Source organism: Lytechinus variegatus, chromosome 9 (assembly GCF_018143015.1).
Source record: "Lytechinus variegatus isolate NC3 chromosome 9, Lvar_3.0, whole genome shotgun sequence".
In the NCBI taxonomy this organism is placed as follows: domain Eukaryota; kingdom Metazoa; phylum Echinodermata; class Echinoidea; order Temnopleuroida; family Toxopneustidae; genus Lytechinus; species Lytechinus variegatus.
In genome coordinates this window covers 1,928,103-1,950,541 of record NC_054748.1, presented here as the reverse complement: position 1 = coordinate 1,950,541, position 22,439 = coordinate 1,928,103, and the positions used below count along the sequence as shown (strand labels likewise).

Genomic DNA, 22,439 nt, shown 5'->3' with positions numbered 1-22,439 from the left:
CAGAAATAAAAAAAAATTACACTCGATAAGATTTTGTGTGCAATATTAATGTACGTTTATTTTGACTTATACTTATCAGGACTATTTACAATAATGAGGGTGTTAATTATGCCATCAACACTTTGTTCAGTCATTTAACCTTTTCATGAAATAAACTGCAACATTATTTTTCCAATGAAATGTATATCTCGGAGGCCACCCTATGACCATTCTCAAAGCCCCCAAATGAAAAAAAAGATGAAATCCGTCTATTTGCATAAATTCCAAAAGGCAGCCAAAATTAATTAATTTGACCAAAAGTTTGAATTCACAATAGCTTATTTGAATCATTTAGAGTTCCCAAGTCGAGCATTTCTCTAAATAAGGTATCATTCAATACCGGTGGGGGGGGGGTGCACTTCTATTGACGAGCTAGTTGATACCATGCGTAACCATGGGGTTTCGAAAAGCACCCTATAAAGTATTTTCCATATTCTGGAAATGCGTGTGGAACCCTACCCTAAACAAGTATTGAAAACAAAACGATACCGCGCCTTGGCAAGTATTCCCTGAATTTAACCCCATAACAAATACAGAGATTTTAATTGTGTATTTCATGGACGTCGGTTTTACCTTTAGCTACATGTACATCATTAGGTTTAGTCGGGGATTAGAACGGCCCCACTTCCCACACCTCGCGCAATCGGACTCTAAACACGTAGTGTTGTCTGGTTGGGAAAAAAGTACATCTTTTATAAAAAAAAACACAAAAAAACATGTCTTTTTTATGCCCTCGCAAGTTTGACCCGGCTAAACACGTAACTTTTTAACGATAAAGATACCTTTTTTTCATTATTTTAGTGTTTTTGACACCCTTATTACGTTACGTACGTAACGTGCCCTATCTTGAAAAAGACCTCCTTTTTAATGTTTTTTTTTATCCACTCGTCAATGTAAGTGCCCCCCCCCCGGGCATTCGATAGAGCGTTAAAAACATTTTTGGTTTCATACAAAAAAAACGTATTGTATATTGAAATATAAAGACCTTTATTACTTTTTTTGCAAGAGATTAAAAAAAAATGTAGTATTGGTTTACATACAAATATTTATATTCAAACGCAAAGATCTTTAATATTTCTTGTAAATGTATATCTATTATCTCGCATTTCTTTCACCTACATTGCATTTCTTTGTGTCAAACGACCACACTACAAGTTCCAAATTGGGGAGGGGGGGGCGTCATTAGAAAATAAAATCAAGATAGCCACAATGGTGAAATACTTTTGCGTAGGACTTTAAACCCGGGGGGGGGGCACTCGACCAAAAAATGGTGGGTGTGCCGCGGGCGATACAAAAACGGTGGCCTTGGAGCGGCCTTGTTGTAAAAAGGAGCGTCCTCAGAACGGGCTACGGAACTACAAACGTTTGTGAAAACGGGTGTCCTTAAGTGCGTATATGCATCCCAATGGAACGGGCATGCGTGTATGATGCAGAGGCGATGGTCGGACAGTGCGTTGCGGCCGCTTTTCACTAAACATGCAGCTCATTGTAGCAGATCAATGCGACCGGAACGGCGTAACGAAAAATATGCGAAGCTTTGGAGCGGATTTTTTTTCTCGATAAGAAGAAAATGCTATGCTTTGGAGCGGCTTTCTTTGTTCTTTTTCTCAATAAGACAAAAATGCCTTGGAACGGAAATTTGAGTGTAAAAATTGGGGTCCCCTCCGCGGCACATACCCAGTATGCATTATACTGAGTGCCCCCCCCGGACTTTAAAGTTGAATCATATCACTTGATGGATTCCCATATACTCGAGATTGTACTGATCAATCGCAACTCTTTGTGAGACCGGGTCCAGGAGTTTCAGCAGTACTTGCGTTGGATGGTAGGTGGTTCCCTCTGTCCTCGTTTTTAACCTCTTGTAGGTTGATATTGTTGTCTTTGATCCCAGTCTTCTTTTTCGCCTTCATGCCATCGATATAAACGATGAAGGTATATAGGAACGGATTGATTGATGAATTGATAGGGACGATGAGAATCACTGTCCAAGCATAGAGGGAAGGATCAAGGGTGACTGCTCCGGTCTGAGACAGGATACCCATGATGATGACTGGCATCCAACAAGCAAGGTCTGTAGCAACGATCATCGCCATACGGACTGCCAGTTTAGTCTCTTGCCTGTTGGGTTTGCTGCTGCGCACTTTGGCCGAAGAACGCCTGGACGTGATAAACATCGTTATGTAACATATCGAGATGAAAGTGAAAGACACTAGATTGAAGCCAATGAAAATTATTATGGAAAACAACCATGGAGGCCTAGAGCCGCTTTCATTGATTTTGAAATCTACTTGGTACTCAAAGAAGAAATGTCCAGTGATTTCCAAAAATCCAGTATCTTTCGCCTCAACATGCAGCGGTAGACCAAGGCAAACATCGGAAAGTCCGTATACGTCAGGTCTGTATGATGTAACGATCACCAATGTGATACTCAACATTACAGTGAAGGACCACGCTGCAGCAACAAGAATTATAGACCCCTTGTGACCAAGTCTAAACTCTGGCCTGAATGGAAACATGATGCATATGAACCTATCAATGGTTATCAAGGTCAGGGTCAGAACCGATGCTTCACTGGATAAGAATCCTAGAAATCCAGCAAATCTACACATGTTGGAATCCCGCCACTGAAGGGCACTCAGGTAGAAGGTATTGCCATACTTAAGATCGGCAGACGTAATGATAATCATGTAAACTCCCATCAACATATCAGCCATCGCCAAGCTAGTTATCATGGTATTCTGGACTGTGTCTTTCATTTTCTTCTTATCTTTCTTGTGAGTTCTATCCCGAAGCCGAAGGAAGAGAACGGTGCCGTTGCCAGCTAAGGCCAATAAACCCATGACCCACCCTGCAATCCTCAAGGCCAAGTTTGGGTATAATCTGCTACAGGTGTCCAAGGGACTGGTCTGGGATGTCCTCGCGCAAGTGGTATTTTCCGCTAAAAGACAACACAGGCGATTGTCAGAGGTAGACCTGGATGCAAAAAGTAATTCAAATTGTCAAGACAAAAACATGTGAGTACTTAAATAAAATGGTAGGATTTTATCTTTTCTAAAGTCATTTACCTTTATGTCTGTTTGATAGGGCCATGACTCATGAACAAAATATGAAACCTAACACTTGAAAAACAAAAATAATGATGAGAGGGAAATGCTACTTCAACCGAATCCTTTTATCTTTTGTACTCGGTGTCTTGTGTGCATTTTGAAGAAAATACCTACATTGCACGCCCTTTCTTTGATCGAGCACGCAGGGGCAGGCAAAATCATTCGGTGCACGAAGGTTCCTACGTGTTCTGCTAAACTCAACCAAATACAAAAATATATATTGGAGTTCGTCACTGTGAAACCCCGTTCAAATTGATTAGAAACCAACTGGTCACCAATGCGACAAGGTGCCAACTAGTTGTCATGCAAAATCGAGCAATTGGGACCAGCAAGACGCAGATGGTTTACTATAACGATGCTTGAAACCTTGCAATTTTTTGCGTTGCGTGAATGCATGTCAGCAGCATGGCGAATATCACCCCGGGTTACAGGTTGGGCTGGGCTTCATGAACATTCAGGCAGAATGCTGTCGGTATGTTTCCTCCGCATTTAAGATGTGCAGGTGGTCGTATCCGTGTTCGATGGCCGGGTATTCTCTAGCTGTGAACCAACTACTATCCGATGATGGGAATTATCATAAGTTTGATGAATACGTTGAAACGACGTTGATTAATGTGAGGCTAACAATGGACCTTGATGGAGAGGTTGAGAGGATAGTGATTACTGTTGGGGGCAACACTTAACCTTGAAAAAACTCTGCTTTTTAGTCAGCGCATTCTGCTTACGTATCCGTCAACTGTACGCCTTTAGCAGAATGATGTTGTGGTTAGATGTGGCGGTACAGATGAATCGCACAAGGTGTCAGTGTCAGCAATAGTTGATCCAGCTTCAGGACGAACCCATGATGCCAGACTTGGCCTTATAATGCTGCTGTAAGGGCTAGTCCAGCTGTTTGACCTTCTAAAACAATTCCTTGATCTAAAGCTCGCTATATCTTGACAGTAGTTCTACCTCGATCGGCAACATCTTCCTTGGTCTTCCGAAAGGAAATGATCGATGGCAGATCCAGGTGCGCGAGAGGAGTCTTTTCAAGAGCTTGAACGGAACGCAGAAATAGGTTTGGGTCATTTCTTGGATTGTTAGATTTTGATGTGGCGATGGCTGTTAGCACCTTGCGCCAGATATTCCACTTCGCCAAGCATAGGAGGCAGTTGGCATAGAAACCTCCAAGCCATTCCAGAGATGGATACCCGCGCCACTCTACGTACGTTCTCTGGTTCATGAGCATATAGCAAGTACACGCTAGCGGGAGAGATCAACGCGAATAAAGCCACAATGATGGACTTATAGTCCAACGTGTTCCTTGCTTGAACTCCTAAAGGTTTGATCCGTTTTCCAAGAGATATTCGACGATCCGATTGCCAGACACGATTCGCTTGGAGCTTCTTTCTTCGAGGCAATTGACTTTATTCCAGGTTTTTGTTTAAGGCAATTCCTTCCACGGCCTCTAACCAGATCTGCGTATCCTGTCTAGGCAGGCTGTAAGTTCAGAAGCGATAATTCCACAACGATCATAGAGGAAATCGAAGGTGTTGCGTCTGCATGTAGGAGCTTGCTTGAGGGATGCTGACTTTTGAGGTTCAGGTCGGAGGCCATTTAACGGTTGGAGACTAGGTTGTCCACAAGATCTTAGGTAAGTCCAGTTTGCCTTGCGAAAATTCCACCTCTTCACTGCGCAGGCATAAAAGAAATGGTACAGACTGGGCTTAATTTTGTGATCAGAGGGATCGAGCCAGCTGTGTGACGATTTGCAGAAATAGCAAAGGATAATTTAATTGGACAGGGTCTTAAAGGTTAAAGAAATGCCAATTAAGTCATGGTTGGAGTTTGTATTCCAGCATCCGTAGTTAAGACTGCTTGTTACGTACTTGCTTGGGGTTAAACAGGAGATGCATGCCAGAAGCCCAGAGATTTCGCTTGTAGATTGCAGTTACGATTAAAGTCTGTGGAGCACTCGCTATCATTTCGCTCCAGGCTTTATGGTTAACCCAGATCTCAGCAAGTGTAGAGAACTTCACAATGTAAAAGAATTTTTGTTTTCCATTCATGCATTCATGCATGTGGTATATATCTTTGTAATCATTCTATAATTTATTTCTCTTTAAAGGAAATAAAAACCGGGGGCTTAATTATTTCGATTTCATGACCACATGCATTATGAAATCACTATGAAAACAGAAGTTTACTTACATTTTCTCTAAGGATACAAGTCCAGCAAGTGCATTCGAATCTACAGCTCCCAATTCAGTGCCAAGAAAGAACCTAACAAAGACAAAGTCAATGGCAGTGTAAGGACTTATATTTTAATGCGGCACTATATTTCTGGCGTTTAAATATTTCCCGCACTAATATCATTATCAGCACCACCAACATCACCTAGGTAGTCTTTCATAAGGCTTTTCGTACATATCGTAAAAAAGTACACACGGCTTTATGCACGAAGATATGTTCTTATATAGAGTTAGGAGCTGTTAAGTTAGCTGCATATATGGATATAATAATAATAAATATAATAGTATATCCATAGCGCACGTGGCCACATTGCTTGGTGCTCAAGGCGCTCCTATGTGGCGCTCCAATATTATATATACCGGTGTGTTGGCTCAGTTGGTAGAGCGTCAGTCTCACAAGCGAAAAGTCCGGAGTTCAAACCCCGGCTGCGTCAGACCGAAAAGACATTAAAAGATAGAAGTGGTTGTTACCCTGTTTGACGTTCAACGATTGAAGGGATATAGCCTCGTCGATTTGGCGCTGCACAGCGGCTGCAGGGCCAAGGATCAATTGGGTAAAGCAAATTTCCGGAGTATTTAATTTCTTGACTATAATTTTCATCATTAAGCACACAAGGAATTATCTTAATTCGTGCATATAGTCATGCGTATTATTTACGATAGTTACGTGAATGATGCGGATAACATGAAACAATAAAAAAATACATTAACTTTGCTTACAGATACTGGAGATTCCCCAGGGATTCAAACGCATGCCCTTCGATGACATGGATATGGTTGTCAGTTAAAAACCTGAGGACAGAGGTCGAACAAAATAACAAGGAAAATGAAGAGCGCGTGGTTAGACAAACAAGAGCATTCTGTTAAGGGACCATTTGCCAAAGAGTGGTAAGAAATTGTCATTTTTGGTCAAAAATTTGCCCAAATGGCCAAAATTGCTTGAGTACGATCAATAAAAGTAACATTTTTAGAATCAGCACACAATTTTACCCCGGATTAGCTTGTCAAACTTCCCCATCAAAAATTTTGAATAAAGCCCCCTATCTCCAAGACTAAATCAGAAACCTATTCAATTAACCTCTACAGAGTCTTAAGCGCCAGTTAACTTACAGATATTGAAGAGATCGTAGTCCTGTGAATACTCCACTACTCAAAAGGGTGATGGAATTCGATGACAAATTTCTAGGCAAAAGAAACATTTTTTTTCAATGAAGGCTTCATTTATTGAAGAAAAATCGAGAAAATTGAAAAGGACAGTAGAGAGAAGATGATATAGAAAGCGTTCAAGCAAATTGCAAATGAGGGTTTGTAAATCTAATGAGATTATTGTGGTAACTTTGCCCTTCAATGGTAGTTTTAAGAAAAAAATGCCATCGCTTTGCCTGCCCCACTGCCTGATTTTGCTTGTCCGCACTGCAACATACCGTTTAGGCCAAAGGTTGGTCTGTTCAGCCATCTTCGAACCAGCCTCAATTCGTGAAGCTGTGGACGTTTTCACAGGCAAAGGACGAAAACTATCATCATTATCATCATCATCCTCACCATCGTCATCATTACTATAGTAACTATGAGGAACAGCCGATCAAAATTAAGGCTTTCCCTGAAGGCATCATTAGAAGGCCTATATTTGAAGAGTTTAGTCGCAAAAGGGGTTAGGTCCACTTTGGACCATTCCGAGAAAAAAGATGTGTTTTTTATTTTCACTTACTGCAATATTTTTATGAGAAACTAAATTGACTTAATGTACTACCCTATCATGTTAAAATCAAATTGGGTATAAAATAAATCTACCTGTCTTCATTTTTTCTACATATTCTTCTAAAAATTATCATTGTGGACCTAACCCCTTTTGCAAGTAAACTGAAATGAATCTATTTTGATAAAAAAGTTATTTTATTTGCCATTTTTATTTACGTTTTCATGTGAATTTCAAATTTTCTTTGTTTTCTTCAGAGCGACTTAATTGTGAACAATGGACCTAACCCGGCCCTTTTGACAAATGAGCTCTTCAGAAGAGTTTGTTTGCAAAAGGGGTTAGGTTCACTCCAAGAAAATCATTTGTTTTTATTCTCCCATATTGCAATATTCTTATGGGAATTAAATTTTCATACCCTACCGTGAGGAATAACATTGGATATAACAGAAATCTACCTGTCTTCATATTTTTAAAAATATTCTTTTCCCAAAAATATATGTGTGGACCTAACCCCTTTTGCAACTAAACCAATATATGTGTGGACCTAACCCCTTTTGCAACTAAACCAAAATGGACCTAACCCCTTTCAAAAAGTGATTTTTATTTGCCCTTTTAGATTTCCTTTTAAGGGGAATTTCAACTTTTCTTTGGTATCATCTTATAGAGCTACTAAAAATCTATATATTGAGACAAAAATATCAAATATGATGAAAAATGGACCTAACCCCCTCTGCAAGTGAGCTCTTCATTTGCTTTCATGCAACTGGGCCAAACTAGTCTAAAGGTTAGCAACTATATTTACGACATTGGCCGGAAAGTTGAAATCGAAAACTGAACAAAGTCAATAACTTACATCAAAGCGGCATCAAAGTCATTTAGGATTTATATCGTCATTTTTTCCCCAACAAAACGCGAATAGTTTTGAAACAGAACTCCAATGTTTGATAAGAAATTACTAGAACGGGTTGACTTTAGTTTAAAAAAAATGTTTAACAAATCTTTGCGAACTGGGTTATGCAACCCATCTGTGCCAGTGAATCATTTTTCAAGGAAGGATCAATAAGAGCAAAGTAAATGGAGTTGCTTGCTTCAAATGGCTATGGAAAAGATGTTTCAGATCAAAGTTGTAAACGTTTAACCCACTTTATAGATATGTTCCGAAATATTTACAATGATAACATTAAATTGGTAAATAGTACCTGATATCATTACATACAAAGATCGACGTGGTTGATACTATTTTTACAATCTCCAAGTATAGTGGAGACGTAATTGAGTGAGAACTTACAATATTTTAAGGTTTTCAAGATCAGAAAATGCCCCAACATCTAGATGGCTGATTTGATTTTCATACAGATACCTGAAAGAGAAGAAATACATTCAATATCTACTTGTATCGGATGAACATAGACGCAGGGAACGATTCAGAATGATTTCTATTGAAATAAATTTGTCAACAAGCAGTTGGTCTGATTTTCTCATGTAGATAATTTTAATCAGAATGGGCTATTTATTCTATATTGATTTGCTCTAATTCCCAAATCGGCCTACACTACAAGTGAATCTAATCTAATAGCAGATCGGGATTATTAGTGCATTTTGTCAATTGAAAACCTGGTCTATACGGTACTTTATATAAGCTAAGTGGTGTTATATAGGCCTACCAAATACGACATTGACAGGCCTATTCAATTGTGTGGCTAAAATAGCCAAAGTGGAAGGTAAAAATGAGCTAAAATTGTAATCAGACCAAACGATTAGCAGAAGAGGTTAAGAAGGAAAGTGGCAATTTACCATCGGGGGGGGGGTGTCTCTCCGAGAACGGCGACATTGTCCGTCAGCTAGGGCCTCACGTGTCATACCGAGGTTTTACCTGACTGATTAGAAAGCACGAATGCCTGTGAAAAAGCAACCAGGGGACCGACGGCTTAAGGTCCTCTCCGAGGGACCTGGTAATTAGGATAAATGCCTTACCAAAGGGTACTAGCGCACCACTTGGGAATCGAACCCTGGTCACCGGAATCTGAAACCCCCGCTCTACCGACTGAGCTATCGCACCTCCCGCATAATTTATTTTCCAAGTGGAGGTGGGGGTAGGGTATTTCTGAAAGGAACTGGAAAGTAAGGGCATTTTTACTTTTGCATCTTTATGGTAAAATTAAGGGAAGGGGTAGTTTGCCACGTAAACCATTCACACGAGTCGTGTGGTCTGAATAGTCAGATAAAGGTCCTTGCAATTTTGCGTACATAATATCTTACTAGACTTGCGTAAAAACCATATGTATTGATTTCTTATCAGGTTCTGCGTCTGCAGACTATAGGGAAGGGGAATATAGAGTGGGACATTAGCGGATAATTATTCTTCATTTTTTAAAGGCATTATAAATTTCATTCTCAACGAAACTCAAAATTGTAATTTCTTTAGTTTTACTTACAAGAATTCTAATTCCTTCAGTCCGTCGAAAACCCCCTTGTCGATGCCTTGGATCCTATTGAGGTGTAGACCTCTGTTTTTGATATTCAAGAGAGAGTGAATAAACTGACTATATTAATGAAATAAGGAAACCGACATTAGATATTTGAAAATGACGTTTCAAGTTATTTATCAGTCATGATTCCAGGTAAAGCCATTCTCTTGGATCATTGTGTATTTATTTTTTGTTTCTTTGTTGGTATTGGCACTCAGAATAGGGTTGGCATACTAAAAATTCACGTAAAAATGTATGTCATAGGTCAAGGGTCACTTTCTCTGACATAACACATTTATTTAACATTTATTGGTATTTATCTAAATTACATTTATTAGCATCAATAATTTGGTGGATTCACAGAACGGAGCGCCAGCTATCGGTTGGAAGCGGACAGGCCAATGTCTAACGTTTGGGGTCGACATCACGCGCAGGCTAGGCTAGTGCTGGTGTTAAGATGCTTAAGAAAATAAAACCATTTGATAAGCGGAGGAAGAATTTACCAAAACGGTTTAAATTTCCCAACAAATATGCAGAAAACCTCTCTCCCACCTCCTAGATCCTGGTAAACATAATATTATGTAAACCGGCCGAGAAGCGTCAGTCAGCGAAGTATCGCATGCATTATGCATTATAAAGCGCGCTCAGCAGATACCAACTTTGTCCGCTGCAACCAATAGGTGGGGCACAGTAATTGTGAATACACCGAATAAATTTGGTTAAAACACAAGTTATTTTCATAAAGAATTCAATTCTTGAGTATCTAGGTTGCTAAAAAATAAAATGGAATGCTTATTAAAATTAAAATTTAAAATGGAATCCATGGAATGGAATGATATCAGGGAATATGTGGAAGCGTCGCGACGCGTCGTGGTGTAGCGGTTCAGATTCTCGGTTCAGAGTTTAAGAACTCTTGTTCGAATGTTCCCCAGGGAGTCGGGAAAGTGAAACTTTGCGGGCATGCCAGGATCCGATGATCGAGGTAATAGTAACTGAATTTTCAAGCACAAAGGAACAGAATGTAATGAGCGATTAAAACTCGGGTGTTGCTGCCCTCTACGTTTGTTGATGACATTGCTTTTGGGAAGGTCCACTCCGCTCAGATTTTTATGACCACAAAAGCTCCGACCCTAAACCAGAGAACTTTTTTGGTAGATTTAACTTTCACTTTCAGTGTAGATTAGAGTCTGAAAAAATATATAGACAGTATTTAATATCCGACCCAGCTTTTTGCACTTCTCTTTTAACGCCATTCTTACATGACTCATTTTAATCATGCCTCTCAAAGGGGGGGGGGGGGCACGGGCCGGGTTTGCCCCCCATGCCCTCCTCCTGTGCCTATGACGATCGTACAACAAAACAAATCCGCAACTAATGTGCGAGTAGCCCTAATCCTAACCCTACGGTAACAGCATGCGAGACCGAAGGCCAGCGAGAACGGAGGCCCGCAAGATCGACTTTTTCCCCCCTTCATCGGGTGCCGCGGTCGAATGGTTTAAAGCACATCGTTGCAGCGGCATAACAGGTGCCTGTTATCATAGGGGGGGGGGGGAGGGGGTAGAGCCAAATCTTTCCCACTAATTCCGTCTAGAATTTGTGGTATAACTAGGATTTCAGTATAGGGGCAGTAGTGAGCCGGGAAGCGCGTTCGGGGGGGGGGGAGGGGAGTGCACCCCCCCCCCGCGAGAAGCACAAAAGGTCCGACGTTCCTTTAAATTGTCCCTTATCTGCTCTCGCTCATTTTAATACGTCCCCTGTCTGTTTTTGGAAGGGGGGGGGGCAGAGCAAAAAAATCCCGGTAACTAAAACCAGAATCTGTGGCTTTGCTAGGTTCATTTTAGGGGGTGGTTGTGAAACATTTTATAATGAGCGCGCGAAAGGCGCTCCATATTATAAAAGGAGTGTTTCCCCTCCCGCGCAAAGCTCGGAAGTTTTTTGCCTGAAATAGGGAGGGCCACATCCAAAAATTTCCCGTTAACTAAATCTACAATTAGTGGCGAAGCTTGGATCTAATTCAAGGGGGCGGTAGTCAGCACGCGAAGCGTGTGAATCACGGGACACGGGAGCAGACAAGGAGCAATTCGAAGAAAATGTCTGAGCTTCGGTGCTTTGCGAGGGAGGGGAAAAACTCCCCCTTATAGGGAGCGCCTTTCGTGCGCTCAGTATTAAGTGTTTCGCCACTTCGCGTGCTTACTACCTGCCCCTAAAATGAAATCCTTCTGGATTTAGTTACCGGGAAATACTTTGGCTCTAACCCACCCCCATAGGCGGATCCAGGGGGCCCGAGGGGCCCGGCCCCCCCCCCTATTGGCGGAGCAAAAAAAGAAAAAAAGGGGAAAAGAAAGGAAAAAAGAAAAGGAAGGGAAAAGAGAGAAAAGAAGAAAGGCAAACATAAGAGGAGGAACATGATTGAATAAAATAACATGAGGGGAAGACTTAGAAAATAAATTTTTGAAAAAAAAAAAAAAAAATTGTTAGGATATAAAATTTTCGCTCGCGCTTCGCGCTTTTATTGTCTTTTAGGGTATTTGCACATCTTGCTCAATATGGAGCTTGAAATATCTAACTTCAAGTTGAAGTCAATATACAAAACATATTTCAGCTGGGAAATTGAACTTTCATTATTTGTTTGATTTACAAATTGAAATTGAAAAAGTGCTCTGTAAAATGTCTGTGTTATGGTCTGAATATTATCATTTTCTGCTTGCGCTGCGCGATCGCAAAATTTGATTTGTCAGGTACCTATTATTTTCCTGTATTCCATAAAGTTCTCAAAAAGTTCCCTATTCAGGTGAGATTGTCAAAACGTATCAGCTAGCGCTGCAATGCACGCTAGTATTTTGATTAGTGGATTAGTGGATTAGATTTCGTGGATAAGCAAGCTGTTAGAGCAAAGCGAACGTAGTTGGAAATTTCTTTTTAATTATTGGTTATCAAAGATTGGTGAAATTCCTCTATGTTTTGAATACAATATTTCAACAAAAGATATGCATTTTCTTTGTACAAAAGCAAATATGCCCAGTTTTTACTATGATTTTTTTTGTAGCTGGTCTAAGTTAAGATATATTGGTATATTTGGAGTAAAAGACATTGAAAATGAAATTATTTGGAATAACAGCAATATAACTTTTAATAAACGTATGTTGATATTTGAGAAATGGAAGCATGCAGGTATAATTAGGGTAAAAGATGTTATTAGAAATCGTCAGTGGTTATCACCAATTATTTTGAATAAATCTGTCTATTCTTCTCAGCTTTTATTTGATTTAGAATATGTTAAGTTAAAAAAGTATTTTCCTGTTTATTGGTTGAATAAGTTGTTTAAGGAAAATCGTGTACTAGAATTAAAGAAAAGTGAACGAATTTTAATTTCATTAAAAAGTGGAGTACAAATAACTCTAGATTCTTTACCAACAAGAAAGATATATTCTTTATTGTGTTCAGAGGTATCAGAAGAACCAGGCATTGTATCTTTTTGGTCTAATCTGTTCTCATTACCATTTTCCTTTAATTGGAGCCATGTATTTTATTTCAAGTTCCATTTAATTATGGATAACAGAGTTAGACAGTTTAGTTTTAAATTTTTAAACAAGATTTTACCATCAAGAGACAATTTATTTAAGTGGCATGTATTAGAAAGCAACACATGTAACATTTGTGGAGAAGTTGATACCACTTTTCATTTCATACTGTATTGTAAATATGTTCGATTATTTTGGAAAGTTATAGAAAGGTTGGTATTTTATATTTTCAAGATTACTATTTCTATAGATGAAAAAACATTAATTATAGGTTATGATCTGCAAAATGCCAGTAATATTATGTGTAATCTATTTTGTGTTATTGCCCAATTTGTTATTTATCGAAATTACATAAAAAGCATATTCAAAGGAAAAAGATATAATGCGAATTCTTTATGGATTGAATTCAAACTTACTATGATTATTTATTTAGAAAATTTATGTAAACAAAAAAACAAGTTCGGAATTTTGAAAAAATGTGATATCCAAAAAATTATTGCATTATTGAATTGAATTGTTTTTTTTTATTGTTTGTATATAAATGTACATGTTATTGTGAATAAATACCTCGATTAAGAGGATAAGAGAAAAAAAATTTTGATTAGTGAGTTCTGTATATCCCAATATTAATTCTAAATCAAACTACTTTGATGACAGTTTATCAAGAATTTCGGCTTGCAATTTCCTCTCGCATTGATAGATATCATGCATCTTATGCATAATTCCAAAAGTGCTGTTGCATAAAGGGTCGTTAAACAATGTCGCCTGGGTTCAACCGGCCATATAGACGATTAATAGCCCTTTACTCACCTCCGTGCATGAATGAACATTACGCACGGCGCGCCCCCAATACCCCCCAAATATGTACCCCAATGACCAATTAATAGTCAGTCAGTGTCAAGGTTAACCAGTGAGAGTTCTGTGTCTGGAGAACGAAGGTCAAGTCAAGTACGTGTTCAGCCGCAACAAACAGGACCTCTAGACTTTCGCTGGACACCACGTACTACCGAGGGATATTATACACCTTGGAGCTCAGGGGCATTTATTCAGTAAGTGCCTCAATCATACTTAATTAATACATTAATGGCGCTGTCCGAGCAGCTCCAGCATTTTGGTGATCAAATGTTAAACACTGCTCACCATTTTGAACCCGTTTAAGGAACACGTTTTCTGCACGGGATACCGGATAGAATTAAAACTTGTGTTAGGAACTTAGGAGTTAGGTAGGATCTAATATGAATACGGTACGTTAGTAGTAGGCCAATAATAATTAGTTTGTGTACATATTAAATAGTTATTGCTGTCACTGGCTAGGTATAGGGCGTAAATTGCTTAAACTAGCTATTTATCTAAACGCAAAACATTCCGCCCTAACGTAGCTGCCGCCATTACGTGTGGCTGCCTTTGTCTTTTGTGAATAGCCTATTGAATTCGGGCGTGACTCACATGATTCGAATTTCGCGCCAGCGGTAAAAAACGCGGCTCGAATGATAATTGTTGCCAATTTACAATTGGAGGCAAAGTAAATCTGTTAAATAATTTTTTGCCCTTTCTCATATTGGCATCCTTTTAAATGAAATTTAATATTGGTCGACTAATTTAAATATAACTTCCCCTTACTGTTCTCTAAAAGTAAATATAAAAGGAAAACCTGTAGTTTAAATTCTTTATGCTTATTTAGGTTCTCTGCTATCACAGGCGGTCTCATTTAGCATTTAATGTAGATTTAATTGTTCTCTTTTTGCAATTAAATTTTGTGACCCGATTATTGTTTCCATTTCATGATATTTGCTCTTATTTTTGGAATCAATATTGTTTCCTGATACTTCTAAATCGGAAACATTGGCAGTGGTAAAGATCAATTTATCACACTGCACCAGAAAGATTACAATAAATAAGTTGATGAATGATAGATAGGAAATTTGCAATTAATTATTGTTATTTTGTCATTCTCTACTTTAGGAAATAATTGCAGATAATTGTTAATTGGAGAATCCGCTCTATTGTCACCAATTATTTGATGTTAACTTCATAACTTGTAAATAATTGATAATATAATCGGATGTAATTTTCTATTTGTATTTGCAATAGTTGAATGAATGCTTACAGCTTCAATTTGCAAATAATTGATTAACTGTTAAATTGCAAATCATTTGAATTTGCGATTGGTTTACTGAATTAAGTGGATAAATTTTAAATGATTATAGCTGAATGTAATTGATGTATTTCTCCACTATTTTCTAGCGAATATTCATCAATTGTCTTCGAATTAATTTTATTTGCGGATTTTAATTTCAATTTTCTTCGCAATGGATAAGATCCGTATTAATTCTTGTGATAGGGATGACTTGTTACGAGTACCAGGCATTGGCTCCGCCACTGCCGATCGCATTCTTGCGTTACGCGAAGCTACCGAAAACATCACTCCCGAATTATTAGCTTCGGTCCCGCATATTCGTAACTTAAACGAAGTGATAGATGCTTTTGATTTTACACCTGCTGGTGCAGATGCACTCGCGCATATTTCACCGGTGCCTCAGGCACGGAGGAGAACTCCTCCACCGCCTATTGCCCCGTATCCTTATGATCGTTTTCCGGCACCAGGACATCCTAGGGCTGCATCCCTCCCGATAAGACTCTCTGACTCTACTGTGTCATATGGTCAGCAGGGACAATCCCTACCACTTGACATCGGTAGACCTCAAGCTACTAGGACCATTGCGACACCAAGGGCCACAGTAGCTAAACAATTACAGGGTGCTCAGCAAGGAGCCTCCACACCCCAGAGGAATAAGGTTGAACAGCCCTTAATGGGAGAGGGGGGAAGGCAAACCCAGGGCGTGCCGAGAGATCATCTTGAAACAATCCCCGATTGCGGGGTACAACCGCACATCAGTGGCGATCCCAACGAGCGCCATCGCGCTGGCTCCATGGACGAGCTACAGCATATGTATGGCGAGCCAAGTGGTCCCATGGACGAGCCACTGCATTCATATGGCGAGCCAATTGGTCCATCTGCCTTCCAGACTGTAAAACAGTCTCGCCTTCCAAGGGAGCACTCCATCCAGGAGGCTTCACATCTTTTGAGAGAGTTACTTTCTCTGTTTCAGATGGAAGTGCCCCCAAGGCAGCTGAAAGAGGATCAATTTAATGGGTCGTTTTCCCGAAGACCAAGGGATGATCTCTATCATGATCGATGTACTCATATTCGTGATCGATATCTCCCTGACGATCGTGATTGTTATCATACTCGTCAGACTTACGATCGGACCCCAACTCATGCTCTAAGGGATGATGATTTTTATCCCAATCAGGGTGGAAACCAGAGGGGATATTCAGCATCAGTAAAGGTGTCGCCGCCACCTGTTCGCCGGCTCTCACCACTGCCTCATCCCGAACTGAATCAGCCTCCTAAGCCGGCTCCTAGGTCCAATCAATTTAAGCTGGGTTCTGGACCTACCCGACAGAAGAATGTCTCTTCCGTTACAGTTCCAAAGTTCAACCAGCCAGAGCCAAGGCCTTCACCCAAACTTCAGGGCCATAGTTCAAACCGGCCCGAGATAGTTCCCCCCACCATTTCCTCAGGAAATTCAGGAATGCCTCCCAAGCCCGCTCCCAGGACATATTTACCTAGAACAATTGTTTTTAATGGTTCAGGGAGCTGGCACGCATTTTTTGCCAAGTTTACATCATTTGCCAATGATAGTAATTGGGATGAACAACATAGGCAAAACCAACTGTGTTGGGCATTAGATGGGAAAGCCAGCGAGTACTACGCCTCACTGATTAGACGTGAACCGGCCATAAGCTACTATGATGTAGTTCTGAAGTTGGAGAAACGATTTGCTCCACAGGAACTCCCGGAAGTCGCCCAGGTGCATTTTAATTATGCAAGGCAAACTTCCGAAGAATCATGTGTAGAGTGGGCCGAGCGACTACAGGCTTTAGCATCTCAGGCATTCCCCAATCTGCCCGATAGTTACGTGCAGAAGCAGCTTGTGCTGCGCTTCTGTCAGGGATCGACTGATCGCGAAGCGGGGCAGCACACACTAAATCATCAACCCCTAAATCTTGATGATGCCTTACGAGTTTCCCGAATGTTCCAGCATGCCAGACAGGCCATGCAAGGCAAACCTCGGAAGGACATCAGACAGTTATCTACCTGTGTAGACCCCTTTGAGAAGAAAGTGCGGAAGATGGAAATACCTGTCCCATCTTCACTTACTTCTCACTGTTCCGATCTTAGCCTCGAAACTCGAGTCTCCCAACTAGAACAGAAATTTGATTCGTTTCAGAACTCTGTCAAGGGGCAGCTAGACTCAGTCGAAGCAAAGGTGGGAACACTTCACTCTATGGTGCAAGGGCTCATCACAACCCTTCAAATGAGGAGTGATCCTCCTAAACCCAGATCGTCCCCAGGAAGGACGTCCCCGGCCAGAGGAAAACTGAGGTCACCGGGCCCAGACAATCCTTGCTTCAAATGTGGCAAATCCGGCCATTTTAAACGGGACTGTCCAGAAGTTGAACAAGTGAAGACTGTTTCATTTGTTGGTGACGAACCGGGAAACGAGTTGGGATCGGAGGAACTAGCCCGACCCCGATCCACATAGCCCAGGGCACTAGTCAGAATTCTTCGCAGGTTCGTACACTAGTCCAGAAAGATGGAGTGCCCCCATTCCCTGCCTTACATAAAGTGACTGACGCAACTGTTGAATATAAGTCGGTAGTGTGCCCCACCTCTACTTCACCTACTCTTGCTTCCTCAGCAAAGGTAACTGAAGAGTCGAGGAGTAATACTGGTGCAGACTTCCGAGGACATACTCAGTTGCAGTCTACCCTGGTAGAAAGGAAGGGACAGCCTTCATCTAGTATAACCTGCCCATGGGTGCTACCTCCATGGCCCCCACCAGCTGAACCAAAATCTGATCACAGTTCATGAAACAGCAGGAGCTATTGAACTTTTTATATTTAATGCCACTGGCCGAAACCTAAGTTGGAAATAAGGCATGGTAATTGGGGAAGCCTTAGGAGCTACCGCCATTAAACCAGACTTGGACCCACCAAATCCACCAACCTAGGACATTAAGCAAGTGCGGGGTGTCGGTTTATCTTCGCCGACTCCAATCCCTGCTCACTTACAGGGTCTTTGGGAACAGTCTATCGAACTCTCAAGGAATTACTGTTAGAATTCTTTGCCAGAGATAAATTTGACCTCGGGAAATTTACCGAAATAGAACATTACATTAACACGGGAAACGTAGCGCCAATCAAACAAAGAATGAGGCGCAACCTTATCACACCTTATCGGCCATCTGCTAACCGACAAGCTGGATGGTTTGACCAAAGTCTCATGCAGGCTATAAGGTGTTCCATTGGAAAGTCAATTGGAAAAGTAAGTCTTTCAAATAGCAAGGCCTATCACATCCACCCCAAACATGTTCATGCTTGACCGAAAGACGAGCTAGCCATCGGATCTGATCTTCCGTCCGCAGCAGAATCAGGCTCAACGGAGGAGTTTGTTTTTCAGCTCAAACAGACTCTTATCCAAGCCCATGAAACTGCAAGGACTAAGCTCCGGACAACCCAGGAGCGCTTAAAAAGAGAATAAGATGTCAGAGTTTATTGTCGTGAATTCCAAAAGGGGGACCGAGTTTACTTACTCGACACGGCCACTCAAAAAGGGGAAGACAATGAAACTGTCTCCTCCCTGGAAAGGCCTATACCGACCAGGCTTATAAAACTCCCTCCCTACCTCTGTTGCAACTCATATAGGAATTCCACGTTCTTTGTTAATCATGACAGGCTAAAGAAATGCCATAAGTAAACAAGAAACGGACAATTGGATATTGATAATTAGTCCGATTGATCATAACAGGGGAAATCATGAGTAATTTACAGGTATTTCCTCCTAATTTTTATCCATCTCAGGGAAACTGAGGAAGTCATTGTTTGTAAATATTGTATATAAAAGCATTGAACTTTGTTTTTGTTTACAATTGGGGATTGTGTGAATTTGTTTTGATTTGGTTTGTTTTTGTTCGATTTTATATCTAGAGATTGGCAATTTAGAATTCACAATTTCAAAATATTTGCCAATCTATAGGGCCGGGGGGTGTGTTGCATAAAGGGTCGTTAAACAATGTCGCCTGGGTTCAACCGGCCATATAGACGATTAATAGCCCTTTACTCACCTCCGTGCATGAATGAACATTACGCACGGCGCGCCCGCAATACCCCCAAATATGTACCCCAATGACCAATTAATAGTCAGTCAGTGTCAAGGTTAACCAGTGAGAGTTCTGTGTCTGGAGAAAGAAGGTCAAGTCAAGTACGTGTTCAGCCGCAACATACAGGACCTCTAGATTTTCGCTGGACACCACGTACTACCGAGGGATATTATACACCTTGGAGCTCAGGGGCATTTATTCAGTAAGTGCCTCAATCATACTTAATTAATACATTAGTGCTTTAAATTTCTAGTTTTCAGGAAATAATATTAACAGATTTCACGCTCTCATGCTTAGAAAGAGAAATAGGAAGATAGTCATCATTTTCTTATGATGACATAATGCCCTTAAATAATGTCCCCGTCCTATGTAAAAACTCAAAGTAATAATAATAAAATACATCAGCTCTTTTTTTAACTGTGATCCATCACAATTCACAATTTTTCCACAAAGTGTTTGCAAAACAGAGCTTAAATTTACCCTTTAGATCGGAATATCATATATTTTTAGTTCGCGCTTGCGGCGCTCGCTTTATTGATTTTCATAAGAAAGGTACTTAGAATACCCAAATTCTAGGTCGAAATCTAAAACACACGTTAATTCAGATACGCAGATTGTTCTCTATTTAAATCATTGTGCAGTTTCAGATCACAATATCAAAAAGTGTCTGCTCGCGGATAAATAACTTATCCTTTTCATGATTTACAAAACATGAATAGAGTGTCCAGAATTTTTTCCGCTCGCACTTCGTGCTCGCATCAATAAAGTTTAGTTTATATACTTAGAGTCCTTTCAAGATTACAAAAAGTGCTTAGCATTTCCATTATTCAGGTAAAAAAGGTCAAAATTTTTCAGCTCGCGCTTCGCGCTCGCAATATTTGAATGTTGAAATATGTAACGTCTTCATGGCTAAATGCAAGCAGTCCATAACAGGTACAATTTCGACAGTTCAAAACGTATACAAAAATTTTCTGCTCGCGCTCTGCGCTCGCATTGTTAATGTATGGAAGATCCCCGCTTACTCATCCTTTTCATGATTTACAAAACTAATTGAATAGAGTGTCTTGTTCAGTAGGTCTAAATCTCGAATTTTTTTGCTCACGCTTCGTGCTCGCATGTTCAATTATATACATATTCTGTTAAGTTACAAAACGTGCTAAGAATTTCCATTCCTTAGGTAAAAATGTCAAAAAATTTCGGCTCGCGCTTCGCGCTCGCATTATTTGGTTTTTAAAAATGTGCAACGTCTTCATGGCTAATTGTAAGCAAGTATTTAACAGTACCTTTTCCATCACTTCATTTCTGCTCACTCTTTACGTTCGTAGTAATTATTAACTTGCATACACATCTTTTTTTTCAGGAAAACAAACATTTCCCAGAATGTTCACAATTTTAGGAAAAAGTACATAAGATTTCCAAAAAATTTAGCTCGCGCTTCGCGCTCGCATTATATAAATAAGGGTTATGGTATTATACATTTATGTTTCATAAGAATAAAGCTAAAAAGTGACCATTAGGACTACCCCTTCAAAGAAACAAAAAATCCCGGCAAAAATCATATTCGAGCGGCCGATCGGGGAAAATATGGCTGAAAAAATTTCGGCCCCCCCCCCCTATTGCCGAAGGCTGGATCCGCCCCTGCACCCCCCCCCCTCCCGCCCGAAAATAGGCAGAGGACGTATTAAGAGCGGTAGCAGACAAGGAACGATTCACGAGAACGTCGGAGCTTCCACGCTTCTCGAGGGAGACACCCCACCCCCAGGGAGCGCGCTTCCCGTGCTCACTACCGCCCCTAAACTGAAATATGTCACTAATTCTAGACGGAGTTACCGGGGAATATTTGGCTCTGCCTCCCCCCCCCCCCTGACCCCAGGCATAGGCCTACGCCGCTGCAACCCGGCACTTGATGAAGGAAAATAAAATTAAAAAATATAATCGGTCTTGCGAGCCTAAAATAATGGGGAGAGTTGTTCACAAGTGACACTAAACATCTCTGTCGCATTGTCAATGTGAGGATCGCTATAGCATTAGTGATATCAAAATATTCAAATGCTAATAACTTTCTCATTATTTGTCCGATTTTTCGCTGATATATGTCGTTGATTTTTCTGTTTTCACACAAGCTTTCTTGTTCCAAAGGTTTCATTCTCCTTTAACTAGACGGTAATACTTACAGTTCTCGAAGATTGCTCAATCCAGTAAACACGCCAGGTTGCAAGTATTCTAAGTGGTTCCCAAAGAGTTCCCTTAATAATAAGATGTAAGATATTTGGCACCTTGCATAAAACTTTGAATTTTGTCACTAATAATAACATATATGTCAAGAAGTCTATACCAAAATAGAAATGAAGTATTTCAATGTAAGTTCACATAAATGAAAAGACAGGTTAATTATACTAAACATGTTAAATGAGTTGAGGTAGCGGGGCTAATCCGCCCTATGAACAAGTCCGCCAACCACATGATTTCCCCCTTTGCTGTGATTGGATATATTGTTGATGAGGTAATATCAACCACCCCAAAGGTTGCAACATAATTTGGCGAGAGGTAAAAATTCCAGAAAAGTACGACCATTTGATGCCATTTTTATGTGGTATATGTTTATAAGCGGATAAGGAGGAATTATTCTTTGCCCTGACGCAAATCCGAACTATACCAGAGCTTTCAGCTCAAACAAAGATCCAGACGAATACTTACAAGTAAAGAAGACTGTTCAAATGTGTAAATGTGCCTTTTTCAATCGAAGATAGCTCGCTCCATTGAATATTCCTAGCCGACAGAATAAAACAATAGTTAATATAACATATTAAAATAATGAGGCGACACGCCATGTAAATGAATACGATATCATTAAGAATTGAGCTTGGAGTTTGGACCGACATTCAATATCATTGGAACACACAAACGGGCATAATAGTAATTGTATCAGGAGGGGGGGGGGTATTTTTTCTTCCACGGACACTCGAAGCCCATCATACAGAAACGTATTTCAGTGAACACTGCTAGTGCAAGTTAAAGATACTTTTGATATTTACACCTGAAAAAAGAGACAGTTACAATGATAATAACGATAATGACAGAATTGACAGTATTAGTATAAAGAATAATAATCATAATGATAATATCAATAATCGTGACTCTTAAAATATT

The 22,439-nt window shown here is 40.2% G+C and overlaps 2 protein-coding genes across 2 annotated transcripts in view; both read right to left on the bottom strand.

Annotated features, from left to right (window-relative positions):
- Nucleotides 1–1,751: 1,751 nt before the first annotated feature.
- Nucleotides 1,752–5,399, bottom strand: LOC121422058 (G-protein coupled receptor GRL101-like). The gene is made up of 2 exons (XM_041616861.1): nt 5,337–5,399; nt 1,752–3,012 (listed from the first exon to the last, which is right to left on the bottom strand). Coding segments are annotated over exons 1-2 (1,209 nt in total). The 5' UTR covers nt 5,339–5,399; the 3' UTR covers nt 1,752–1,805.
- A 2,958-nt stretch (nt 5,400–8,357) lies between these two features.
- The window catches only part of LOC121421188 (leucine-rich repeat-containing protein 4-like), a 31,079-nt gene continuing 16,997 nt past the window's right edge, over nt 8,358–22,439 (bottom strand). The window contains exons 9-12 of the mRNA XM_041615850.1: nt 21,987–22,058; nt 21,464–21,535; nt 9,509–9,580; nt 8,358–8,433 (exon numbers count right to left, since the gene is read on the bottom strand). Of these exons, the coding sequence (XP_041471784.1) occupies nt 8,358–8,433; nt 9,509–9,580; nt 21,464–21,535; nt 21,987–22,058 (292 nt within the window). The remainder of the gene's footprint in view (nt 8,434–9,508; nt 9,581–21,463; nt 21,536–21,986; nt 22,059–22,439) is intronic.